The 13,073-nt window shown below is 48.2% G+C and overlaps 1 protein-coding gene across 22 annotated transcripts in view; it reads right to left on the bottom strand.

Moving 5' to 3' along the window:
- Positions 1–13,073, bottom strand: part of ANK2 (ankyrin 2) — a 284,146-nt gene that overhangs the window by 91,911 nt on the left and 179,162 nt on the right. For all 22 annotated transcript variants that reach the window (XM_019656561.1, XM_019656546.1, XM_019656560.1 and 19 more), the window contains 3 exons: positions 10,712–10,810; positions 4,237–4,335; positions 42–239 (listed from right to left, as the gene is read on the bottom strand). In XM_019656561.1, coding sequence (XP_019512106.1) covers positions 42–239; positions 4,237–4,335; positions 10,712–10,810 — 396 coding nt within the window. The remainder of the gene's footprint in view (positions 1–41; positions 240–4,236; positions 4,336–10,711; positions 10,811–13,073) is intronic.

Here is a 13,073-nt window from a genome sequence, read left to right as displayed (position 1 = left end):
CCCAGTCTGCACTCCGCTAACGTGGGCTGGGCCGGCTTTACCAGGGCTCTGGCGTTCGGATTGGCTCTCTTGTCCAGAAGGAGTTTGGTCACACGGTAATGGCCACAGTGTGCGGCGACGTGGAGGGCCGTCAGGTAGTCCAGGGTGACGTCATCGACAGGTGCCTTGTGCTGTAACAGGTGCTTCACACACTCCACGTGGTCCCCCTGTGCGGCCATGTGAAGCGGAGACAGCCCATTCTGTGCATCAAGACAAAACGAAAGCAAGTTCTGGTTTCAGTCATTACTTTCAGGCTCTGAAACAGCAAACTCAGTTCAGGATCTCTGGCACAGTTGGTGGGGGGGGCATTATTTCCATTTGACATCTAAGTATATAGCAGATTATGTTGGGTAGAGAGGGAAGCTAAGAAAACTTTAATTTCATAATTCTGTTATTCTTAGGCAAAAACACAAGTGACTATGTCTTTCATGAATGACTACACAGTAGGTGTGGCAAATCAGATGGATCTCACAATTATCGGGACAACAGCAGATATACAAACACGAGTGATAGCTGATGCTTATATTATTCGTATCCAATTTATACACAGAAATCTACATTCAGTTCATCTCTCTGCATTGATCTCTTTACTTCTAAACAGAGGGGCAGGCAGATGGAGGAGGAGCAAGTGCAGGGTCAGGAGGAGACGGACTTCCATCACCTCTTAGACCTGCACTGCACTGACCCCACGGTTGCTTCTGTCTGTCGTGACACATGCACTGGGCTTGGGGAAGGCCATCGGGTAAGAGCCAGGAAAGCGTGAGGCACATGAGGACCAGGATCAATGAACTCCCAACTTTTACGTTTTGAGGATAATCTGAATTTATCATCACTGATGCTGCCCAAAACAGCTTTAGCCTTAATTCTTGGAGGTCACCATCACGAATACAAAAGAGCAGGTAACTCACTGAAAATTATCAGTCTAGGTTAAGACTCATTTTTTAAAGTAAATAAGCTTATAGGGGAAAATATGTAAGAAACTCAATTTTAAAATTTTTGCACGTTAAAGAGAGTGGTCTTCTCAATGCAAATATGGTCACTAGAAAACAACTGTTCCAAGTGTCCAGTTTGGCAGTCGTTACATTCAAAAAGGCAGAAACTGGATAAAAAGCCAGAACAAGCCCAAGGCCCACTATTCTCAACAAGAAAGTTGATTTCAACAGTGAGGGAGGGACAGCCAAAAACAAATCCATCAAAATCTCATTTGGTAGTTTGTGGGTCGTAGCAGTGTGTGTGATTTTAAAATTACTAGTATGTTTTTGTTTTTGAAATACTCTTTATTCATAATTACTGCTTTTATATTTAGAAATTCCTAAAATGAACTTAGAAGAGTAAGTCGATGAGAAGGAATTAATGCATCGGGGGGCGGGGGGGGGAGCATACAAGGGCAAAATAGGGAGTTCAGGCTTCGCGGGGTTGGGACGGGTGTGGTCGGCCTCCCTGACAGTCTCTCTCCATCTTTAATGCTGTTTTATCCACATAAAGGTGACGTGGAAATAAAATCTGCGCCATTGAATCCTTCACTCGTTTTCACCAGCAAGGACTGAGCGCCCACTCAGGCCCCGTCCAGTCCCGAGGACGGGGACCCTTCTCGGAGGTTACACTCTCGGTGGTAGCGGACAACTCCAAAGAGGAGGAACTGAAATTCAGAGCGTGTTAAAGGCCCCCAGTGTTAAGCGCTAAGAGGAAACCCCAAGCACAAGACAGCCAGGGGGTGTGTGGGGGGCAGGTGGCCGGCAGTGGTGGCCTCCCCGGGATGACAAGTCTGGACAAAGATGCAGAAGGCGGGAGCTCTGGTCCTGCCGAGCCTGGGGACCATGGGAGGTGGAGGAGAGGCAGGTGCGGGCTGCCGTGTGGGGACCACCGGCCCCACTGGGTCACAGTGAGGACAAGGCGGCTGAGGGCAGGAGCCTGAGGGGGTCAGAGAAGGAAGAGGCCTTGCAGTCACAGCAGGGCTCCGACCTCGCCCTGAGCGAGCTGGCGCCGTGGGAAGGGTGACGGCAGTGCCACCACTCTGGCTGAGGCGTAGGAGGGGTGTGTGGAGGTCAGACAGAGAGGAGGTGGGGGGAGCACCGCTACCCAACGGAGATGCCCACTGGACGGGCCAGCACGGCTCTTGCCAAGGTCAGTACAGTCACGCAAAACCAGAATAGGGGTCGTTGGAGAAGAGTCATACTTTGCTGAGCTAGGTTTTTCAAAGAATGAGGGGGGAGTGAAAAACTAGCCAGATGAATATTTGCTTGTGGGAGGAATAATAGGTAATTGAAAACTGGGTGTGTTTATGGAGGGAAGGGGGATTGTCAGGCGGTAGGGGCCTGCGGCCTCCCGGGGGGGGGGGGGGGTTCCTTCTTCAAGTGCCTTCCCCTGCAGAGCTCTCCACTGACGCACTTGTCTCCCTGTCTATCTCAACCACTAAATGCGGAGCTTCTTAAAAATACAGACTGCGTGGTCTTCATCCTGACAGTCCCTGAGGGACCAGAACGCTGCCTGGCACGGTGTAAGCTACTCACTGTGACAGTTACAAGACGCGTGCATGAATGAATGACCTAACAAGTAAATGAATGAATGAATGAATGAGTAAAGGAACAGAGTCATGCAGTCACCAACGTGGCATGCAGGATCCTTACATGTGACTTATGTTTGATTTTACAAGAACACCATTAAAAAATTTCCATCTAGGTAATCCACGTTCTTCATTAGTGATATGACAATTACGGGGAAACTCTGGACTATTTTATAATTTTATATTTTATAATTTGTAGAACAGTGTCACCTGCCTATCCTCAATTTGATATTGGCTTGTTATTGGTTGTAAGTAACATGGCTGGTCTGCAATTTTCTTATTTCCATTTCCATTTTAATCTGTTTCCTCAGCAAAACTTTCCCTGATATCTGTAAGGCCTGGCCCATCCCCAAACACGGCATTTTAAAGGCAGGTCTCCATAGCGCTTGCAGGCAGGTGTGAGGATGAAAAGAACGAAAATGATTTCTCTCTCCATATGCTTCTGATCTGAGGACAGCCTTTCGTGGCCTGGGGTGCGCATCTTTAAAGACTGAGTTCATTCTCCACACGTGTCAAATGTGTGGGCTGGTGTGTGCTCCAAATAATTTCAATTAAGTAGTCCATTAAAATGTAGTATAAATTGAAAACTACCTGCTTATGTTGGCTGCCTGACTTCCCAGCGTGCCCTAGTAAGAGCATCAGTGGAAACCAATCCTATGCAGGGGTGGGGATCGGGGGGGCGAGGGGTAAGAAATGTCCTTCGTGCCAATCTTTGTCGTATTTAAGGATGCAGGGGGTTGGTGCATAGCCATTAAACAGCTGGGCGATTGTTCTCAACTTGTGTCTCATGGTAGTGTCTGGTAACCCCAAGTAAGGCTGGACAATGGGGAAATGTGCAGTAATAAACCTTTAACACTACATTTTTATAGTGCAAGCCTCCAACAAATCGGCTCATCTCCAGTTTTTATTTATACGGATGAGTTTTCCCCATGGCTGAACACACCGGAGATGAGGCCAAGAGGCTAGACGTGCTGCTGTGCATAGAAAAAGGAAGCTTGGTGAATGTCCTCGGTGGACGGCCTGGGCTAGCTTGTGCTCTCCACGTCACCCACTAATCCCAGTTACAACCCACCCACCCCATTGGTGAGTAATCCTTTCCATTATCGGGTTGTCAGAAAAGTCATGACATATTTTTTCTATGTTTTTCGTTGCAAAAATGCGTCATGACTTTTCTGACAACCCAATAGATTGCCTAAGAGACAAATTGGAGAGCTAGAGGATTGATGTTGGATTGCTCATTGTGCTGCGTTAGAAGATAATTTACATGTAATTCACAGCCATCTCAGAGTATCACAAAAGCATAGACTCAGAGAACGTTAAGTTATTCTCATTTGTGTGTAATACTCCCACTGACATATAACACAGTAATAGTTACACCTCCATCTGCAGTAAGAATAGCAGGTAAAACGTGGAAAGAGCGTGAGGCATATACTCACTACATCTTAATGTACGTATCTGCCCATCTTAAATACTCTGAAAATGCTGATACATGTTACGCATTCCAGCACACGGATACTGAGTCACTAGGAAATACTTCAAGAAGAACAGAGATCACAGGAGAGTGGCTTCAACAGCTCTTTGGTCCCGCCCCAGTCCTGTGACTCACCTGGTCCCGCCCTAGTCCTGTGACTCACCTTGGTCCTCGCCAGCAAGGGGGCGCCCCGCTCCAGCAGAAGCTGTACCACCTGGTCGTGTCCGCTTCGCGCAGCGCAGTGCAGTGGGGTCAAGCCGTCCTGCCACAGAATAAAGCAATTCGTTCACTTTCTTTTTAAACCAACCGTGTTCTGCTGCCACCTGGTAGACAAGGTGTCCTGAGCTCAGTCCTAGGGACTCAGTGGGAAGGTAAGAGACGTGATATCAGTTTATGACAGAGAAGTCCGGTGAGCGAGAGAAGGACAGAGAGCTCTCAACGGAGCGAGAGAGAGGGACAGGCAGACACGAGGTGGGGTGGGGGGCGCAGAGAGCAGGCGTGTGGCGGGTCCGCATGGCAGCCCCTGGGGTCAGGCGTTCCCGCACGGTCAGGAAGGCTGCTGCACTTGAGAGCCCTGTTGCTTGGAACCAACCCAGGTGTTAAATTGCTGCACTGTTTTCATTTTGGTTGTCTTAACACAACTTTTACCAAAAATTCTTCTTTATTTAATTTTATCCATCTGTGTTCTCTCTTGAATTGCCACTATTTTCACAAATTTTCCTAAATGCTCCCTGAAGCTCATAAAAAGGGTCATTTTTTTCATTCTCCTAAAAGTTGCCACACATATTTCTCATCTACAAACTACATAATGATTTCTGAAAGATAAAATGTATTATTAAAAATAGCATTAAAACAGCACTGAATAAAATTGTAGCACGACTGTATGTTATGTTATTTAGAAAATGTCCTGACCTGATACTTCTCAGGTAGCTTCTGACTTGAGAGAGACCCTAAATACCCTCCGTCTTTGAATGTAATGTCTCTGCGGGGTGGCATGACCAAAAAGCAGAGGAGGTGGGAAACGTGAGACAAAATGGACAAGAAGTGAGAGAAAATAAAACCCTGAGCACATAAATTAAGTGGTGATTTCAGGCTTCAGGAATGAGAGATGAAGAGTGTCACAGGGAACAGGGGTGAGACCGCAGGCAGCAGTCGGGAACATGAGGGCTGGTGAGCAGCCGGGGGACCCCGGAGCCTGTCATCTATCCAGAACTCTAAGGCCCACGTCTGTGTGTCTCTTTCTCTGGGTTATGCTTTCTTCCTAATAAATGTATCATCAGCCTTTGCAGATCCACTATCTGGGGGTTTCTACATCAGACCCTCCAGTTGCCCCCCCCCCAGACCTGCGCTCCGCCTGCCCGTTCTGCTGCATGTCCCGTAGACTCCCGTCTCGGGCCCCTTGCCCGCTGGCTCGGGCTGGCTGGCCTACGGGAAGGTCTCCCAGGTCTGGCTGTGTCTCTGCACGGGTCACACAACGGCCACAGCAGCCTCCTGTGTCCATTCTCTCCCTAAAGTTCTAGTAGCATCTCCTGCGTCTCACCTTTCAGGTCAGGGATGGGAACCTGCCCTGCCATTACCAACGCCAGGGGCACTCTGGGTCCCTGTACCTTCCCTAGTCCACCCTCAGAGTTGTAAACAGGCCCTTTAAGAGTGTCTGTTCAGGGCCCGCCGAGTGGCGCGTTGGTTAAGAGCTGGCTTGGGACACCAGAGGGCCCTGGTTCGGATCCCACAAATGAGGGCCAGTGACACTGCCCTCCACAGCTAAGATGCTGAACAACAGCTCGACCTGGAGCTGGGCTGCCATGAGTCGCCGGCGACGGCGTAGGCTGCAGCCCCTGTGGCAGTGGGTTGCCATGGGCTACCGTGTGTAGCCAACAGCCAGCGTGAGCAGCCAGCAGCCGCGGTGAGCGGCCGTCCAGAAGCCGGCGACTGATCTCCCTCACCCGGGAAGAGTGCAATGATGGTGCCAACATGGGCCAGTGAAGCAACATCCTCCACAACTGGACTGAGGAACAAAACAACAGCAACTTGTCTGTTCCCCTTCCCTGATTCCCCAATGCTGTTCCCATCCCCCAATTCCCCAATAAAAATCTTAAAAAAAAAAAAAAGAGTGCCTGTTCAAATACTCAGATTTGAGCGCCATCTGTTTCCGGCCAGGACCTGGACTGATAATGCCTCTTGCCTTGTTAAGTCTGGCTGGCTAGTCTCAGGACCCTGAATAACCAACCACACAGACCTGGAAGCTTGGGAATGAGCATAAAAAGACTGCATTTCCAGCAAAAACTCACTTAACTGTGGTGGCTGGGATGCCACGTCATTTGGTAAAGGACCTGTGGTGTGGGACCGTAGCTGCTACATGAGTCATGTGACACACGTTCCTGTGGGGGCTTCGCTGAGGCCCCGAGCGGGAGGATTGGTCCACAGCTGACAGAGCGTTCTGGGCAGCGGCTCCCGTGTTGGCTCTGAGCCCTGGGGGCGCATCTCGGCTCAGCCCCCGGGGCGGCTCTCTGAGGCTCAGCGTCACAGCACGTACAACGGGCGTGACTTTCCTCCCCATTTCACTCGTGACTTTCCTCCCCGTTTCACTCACAGCCGGTGTGACAGCTGGGGGATGGTGCTGCTTTATGTCATTTTTAGAAAAGGTGTTTTCCACGGATTACTTGAAATATTCATTATGTGACGATGTGGAAACCTCTAGAATACTCAGAACAACAAGAAAATATGGAGAACATGTAATAAACCCACAAGCATGTCACAGAACAATAAGGATTAAATCAGTTCTAAATCCTACATTTTACTGATGCAGTTGATCTGCCCTATAAAGGATTGTGAATTCCATGACATTCAAGTCACCCAGCACTGCTCAATCTGAGTGAATTGGGGGTATTTTCTACAAAGTACATCATCTTGTTTTTTCAAAAAAATCCTCAAGGTTCTGTAGTCAAGGATTTTTTAACTTAAATTCTCAAGACTGAAAGTTGCGCTGTTTCCCCTCCAAAAAGTGTTCCCTTTACGTCTTCCCTGGAACCCATTCAAATCACACCATGAGGTCGGTGATTCTGAAACGGGAAGCTCCGTCCCCACCGAGCCAGCTGGTAACCTACAGCGTCAGCTTCTGACACCATCTCTCTCCTCGTCTTGCTCAGACTGTCCTTCCAGCGACAGCCCTGAAGCCTGCGTGTGACACGGGCTGTGCCAGTGCCGAGGCTGTGTGTCCTCGGCCCACGCACATGGCTGCTCGGGGACTTGCTTGTCCCCTCGGCAGTCCACGTCTCAAATAGAGACCTCCACGTTTTCTCAAAAGAAAACAACACATTTCATGAGTTGACAGGAAAGAAGTCACACGGCATCTGTGGGACATGTCGCAGGGTGCCCGTGACGTCATATGCACATGACAACTGCTGGCCACTACTGCTGTCACTTTGTTACTTCTAATAACAAGGCCCGAGCGAAACCCTTTCTCTGATGTACTGATTTCCGTTCATCATCCTTTATTATTTCTGTATACTTTTATTGTTTGCATTAATATGTATTGCAATATCTTAACCATAAACCTTACATGGAGTATCTCCACATTTAAATAATAAATAAGTTTAAAACTAAAAAAGAATCATGTCCTTAATAAACCCTGAATTACTAACGTCATTTTTAACTAGCTAAAAAGTTTATGCTTTAACATTAACACGAGGTTTTCCAGACACCAGAAAACCAGGGCACTGGTGAAAACGTCTCTGAGTTCACGCCGGATCGCAGTCCATGACGAGAACGTCGGGGTGCAAACGTCTCAAGAACTGACAGAGTGCTGAGAAAGTGGGGGAGAAGCTGTGGATAGGTTTAATTAATTAAAATTACCCCAAAACATCTGTGTATCTTGCTCTTCTCCAGATAATGGAAACCTTACAAATGAGAATAACAAGGGACAATTCTTGACAGAATATACTAAATTCAAAATGTTTATGGCTAATTTGATTGCTAGGGGAAATTGAGACCTCTGATAAAGGATAACATTTATATTATTCTTAATTCCATATACAGAAGCTCTATTGTATTACCTAAAATGATAGTCAAAAACAGATGGAACATTTTTGTATTTTAAATTATATTTTCAAAGGACAAGAGAAGAAGCAAAGCATACTCCGTTTTCATGATCCAGTATTCCAGGTCTGGAACAGGCCTCCCAGTTCCAACCGCGGCCCTTGATTTCATGTTTGTCTCCACCTGGATCTCGCCGTGGCGTGGACACAGGTCCTTCAGTTGTAGCCAGAAGTGCGAGAGCCTAACTGCTTTTAGAATCCTACCCCTTAGAGATGAGGAAGTATTTTAACTCATGGGGAAGCTCCGAGCCAGCGTCTACACTGCACCCAGCCCTGGGCTGGAGCCGGCTCACACACACTCGTGCCCACCGGTGTTTTGCATCTCTTCCCAATCCCGTGCTCGGTGACACCACATCCCAGCTCTAAGCAGCCTAAAGGAAGGATGGAAGTAATCCTGGCAGGAAACCAGCAAAGGCTATCGTTTTTGAGGGGGAGAGCTGATGGCTAGCTGTGTTTGCCAGCACACGGCTCCGCCAGTCACTGGGTGCTGCGTGCTACCGCGTCCGTGTGTCCAGGGACCTGGTCTGTCTTGTCAGCGGTGTATCTTAGGGTTCACGGCTCCAGGCAGGAACTCAGTATCTATTTGTTCAGCAGTGGATGAAAAGAATGTGCACGCAGCGTGCACAGGTAGGAACCTATCCTCACTGCACACACACTCGAATGGAATTTGTGTACCTGCTGTATCTGAGTGCTACACGGGACGAAACGAGCCAAACGTTTCCTTTGCAGAAGGAACCGAGCTTCCTTTAGATTGCTCCCTGGTTCCAGGACAGTAGGTTGCTGGCAGAACTGGCCTACAAATCCAGTTCTTAGTACTGTTTATGAAAATGCACTGCCTTCGTTTGGAGTTAGACTTTTAAATTACATATGCAAGTGCATGTAGGCATGCAAACTAGAGCACCTTCTAAAGAACTAAGCAAATGTGATGATCAGTGAGAAAAAGTTAATGGTCTCAATAATGAATGATCCTCCAGAGAAGCATTTAGTAAGATCAATTGTGAATCCCACATGAGCAAGATACAATGTTTTTGCTTCTACAAGTGCTGTCTTCACACTGGTGCTCACAAAGTTTAGAGCTCTCACTAGAAACAGAAGGGGTGTAGGGAGACATCCGTTACTTATGTGCTTGAAGGAGTTAAACAGAAGGAACGCACCAGAGGAGCGCATAGCGGCTCCCAATTCTGCCCCCGCCAGGCCGGGAAGGTGTGACCCCGGCAGAAGGGAGCAAACACGCAGAACTCAGGCGCAGAGACACTGGCCACCACGCCCGCGCCCTGGAAAGACCGGCGAGCCATGGGGGCGCTCCCGGGATCGCGTGACGTCAAGCGTCTTTAGCGAACAGACATTAAGAAAGCCACGTTGCCTGAGGTCATTAGAAACCAGACCGCAGAGATGACTCGACTTATTCAGCCAAACACTTGCCAGCCTCAGGGTTTGCAAAGGATCCCCTGGATTTCCGCCTTACTCTGGGGAACACACCTCCCAAAAGTAAGCAAAGTGACAATGAAACATCACAAGGGACACAGTCTATTGCTATCTCCACAGACTTCTTACACCGCACATTTCAGAATTTTCATATTATAGGAACGTTTAAAGTTTTGCTGAGGTCAAGGATTAACCAAATCCACTCCAGAGAACTGACGTTGAATTACTATTTTAATGTTTATGCAAGTAACTGAATATAATTTTGGTGTCATAATCAAAAATTACGAGGAGCTCAGTAATTTACCCACCTCACTTTTAAAAAAGATAAATCATAATATCTAAGAGTTAATTCTCACAAACCCCCACTAGTTAGGTACTGTTATTGGCCGAAGTTCAGAGATGGTCAGTAAACGGCCAATATCACACAGCTGGTAGCGGACAGGGCGACTCTGAAATCAGGTGGTCTGCCTTGAGAGTCTGCACGTCTAACAGCTGCATTCACCTGCCTCTTATTATCGATTTGTTGGAAATGCATGAAAAGTCTGAACTGTATTTTACTTCACACGTTTGAAATGAATAAAGAAAGGGCCCTGCCTCTTACGAAGCTGGCCTGAGTAAACACGCAGCATAACAAGTGTACGCCTTCCTTCCATAAGCATAACCTCTGACCTCCCGCTCTGGTCAGCGTAGCATAACCACTTAAGAAAAATGACCTAGAAACTGAAAAGGTAGAAGCAAAACATTTTCAACGTGTATTAAAATATTTTAAGTAAAAGCCACCCTCTCGCGGCTTAATGTACGCTAATGAGTTTGGGTTCCCGATACCTACGACCAAACAAACCAGAAACGCAGGAGACCTAGCCTTGGTTTTTGTTCCCAGAAAAGCAATAGGCAGGACCTGAAAAACTGTCTCACGGAGAGGTTGTGTTGTTTCTCCGGATACCTAGGAGAAAACATTAATTCCACTTTGCAACGTGAAACCTTTCGATACTGTCTGAGGTTTAAATCAAATCCAAGAAGACGACCGCCCTGAAAAGGCACTGCATGTGTTGGGGACTGGCATTTCAGGATGCCTGCTACATAAAGGAATACAAAACGCCGCCGTGGGGGGACACTCACCCTGGTTTTGGCATCGATCTGGCCACCACGGTCCAGCAGTAGCTTCACCATGTTCGTGTTCCCCCGTTTGGAGGCCACGTGGAGAGGAGTGATTCCATTCTGCGGAGGAGAGAGAACAGGGCACTGAGGGTGTGACAGGGCTCGGGGCGCCGGGGCCCACGCAGCAGCCTGATCCACGTTTCTGCGTCTCAGGGTCTTCACTTGGTAAGGAACAGAAGAAGCATACAAACCACAAAGCACTTTAGTCAGAGAATAAAAAACGAACTAAAACTGCATAACTAAGGCAATAGCCCAGAGTACGTAAGGAACGGACACAAAACGTTACCGTCAAAAGACAAAAGGAGCCCTTTCAGGGTAGAAGCCCCACTCCAGGTTCGACCAAGGACAGAACCGTGGTCCAAAGTCCCTCTTTTTTCTCTGACACCCACGCACGTAAAGAATTGAGGTCTTAGTTTCCCATGCTTAAAAATAAAATACAAATACTCGTATACATACCAATGCCCAATGGAAAAATGATTCTTAAAAACACCTTCTTCAGAATAATTCAGTATGAAAAACAGCTTGAAAATAACCCAACATAGCTTCAGTACAGAAAACTTCAAAGGATAAAAACACCGTATACATGAATTATATTTATTTTATTAGCTCATGTCATCATTATGGCAAGGATATGTACCTGATTTTCTTACGTCTTAATTTTGCAAATATTTAAATATTGTATTTACTGATTTGTATTAAGCATGTGTGTGTTACGTGCCCTTGAGTTGGCTCCAGCTCCTGGGGGCCCCACGAATGAGTGACGTCCCCAGTGTCCTGTCCTCACAGCCCTGCTCGGCTCCTGGGGGCTCAGCCTACGGCCTCTTTTATGGAGTCTGTCCATCTCATGTCTGGTCTCCCTCCCTCCCGCTGCTGCGTTCTATTTCCCAGCATCACTGTCCTTTCCAGAGATCCCTGCCTTGTCACCATGCACCTGAGGTAAGATGGCTTGGTGTCATTTCGCCTCCAGCCGTGTGTCAGGCTTACTCTGCTCCAGGACCCAATGGTTCATCTTCATCAGGTTTTCTGAAATCTCAGCCTTCTTCACTGGGCAGATTCTGCATCCGTACCCAGGAACTGGGGACAGGAGGGCTTGGGTGGTCTCAGCCTGGGTCTCCAGTGACACGTGTGTGCTCTCGGTGACCTTTCCTGGTTCTTCCATCATTGCCCCGAGTCTCCGCCTTCTCGGGATTTCTTGGCTGCATCTCCTTCTGACCCGATGACGGAACCAAGGTCAGCACAGCCGTGAACAGTGTCAGTGTCCCCGTTGTCTGTGCTGCTGTCCTGTATTTCTTCTGTAGCCATGGCTTCTGTCTTCTTGAGGTTCAAATGCAGCCCTGCTTTGTCATTTTCTTCTTTCACTTGCAGCAGAAGTCGTTTCAAATCATTGCTAACTTCTGCCACTCATATGGTGTCATCTACACACCTAACCCCAACCCCAGCCCTAACCCTACTGATACTCCTTCCACCAATTTTCACTCCTCCTTGCTCTGAGTCTAGCCCCGTTTTTCATATTGTAAGTTCTTGGTACAGACAGTTCTGGGAGATAAAATGCGCCCTTGTCTGACACCTTTGCCTGGAGGAAACTATGCTGTCTCTCCACAGTCTGTCCTGACAGTGGCCTCCTGTCCACAGACAAGTTACGTGTCAGGACGGTCAAGCGCTGGGGCACGCCCGTTTTTTTCAGAGCAGCCCACGGCTTTTCCTGGTCCACGCAGCCGAAGGCTCCGCCATGTCTCTAAGACACACACCGACCTCCTCCGGACACCCGTCCGCTGGAGCACTGCAGTCCCCACCCACCGTGGGCGTCACACCCGGGGCCTCCTGCTTCTGAACCAGCGTGAACGCCGCGCCTCATCCTCACAGAAGGGGGAAGCCGTCGCTGCGCCACCTGGAGCGTCACTTACTTGCGTGGGGAGCCGGAGCAATGGTCCTTGTCACTGCGCTCCCGGCGTGTCCTTTCTGAAGACGGGTGTGTGCTGGACGCTTCCAATACTAGTCAATGTCTCCTTTCCCTATTTGTTGGCATATTCTTAGGATTTTGACAGACTCGTCCTGTGGCTTGTAATAATTCTGTCAGTATCCCTGGTAATTTATTTCTTCCCAAAATTTCAGGGTAACTTTCACTTCATTTTCTAGAATAATGGGCTATTCCTCCTAATGACCTTCTCCAAAGGCACCTGTCATCCTTCCTTCTCTTCTGTACAGATTTCAGGGTCCGTTTCCACCTTCCCTTCATTTCCTCCTGGTCAGACAATGAGCTTCCTCGTTGGCCCGTCAGCGTTCCTGTCTAGGTTTGAATTTCCTTTTATTTCTCGAATCTTCT

Source organism: Hipposideros armiger, unplaced genomic scaffold, assembly GCF_001890085.2.
Source record: "Hipposideros armiger isolate ML-2016 unplaced genomic scaffold, ASM189008v1 scaffold_262, whole genome shotgun sequence".
Classification (NCBI taxonomy): Eukaryota; Metazoa; Chordata; class Mammalia; order Chiroptera; family Hipposideridae; genus Hipposideros; species Hipposideros armiger.
Note: the sequence above shows the minus strand (reverse complement) of the source record. Positions and strands in the feature narration are given on the sequence as shown.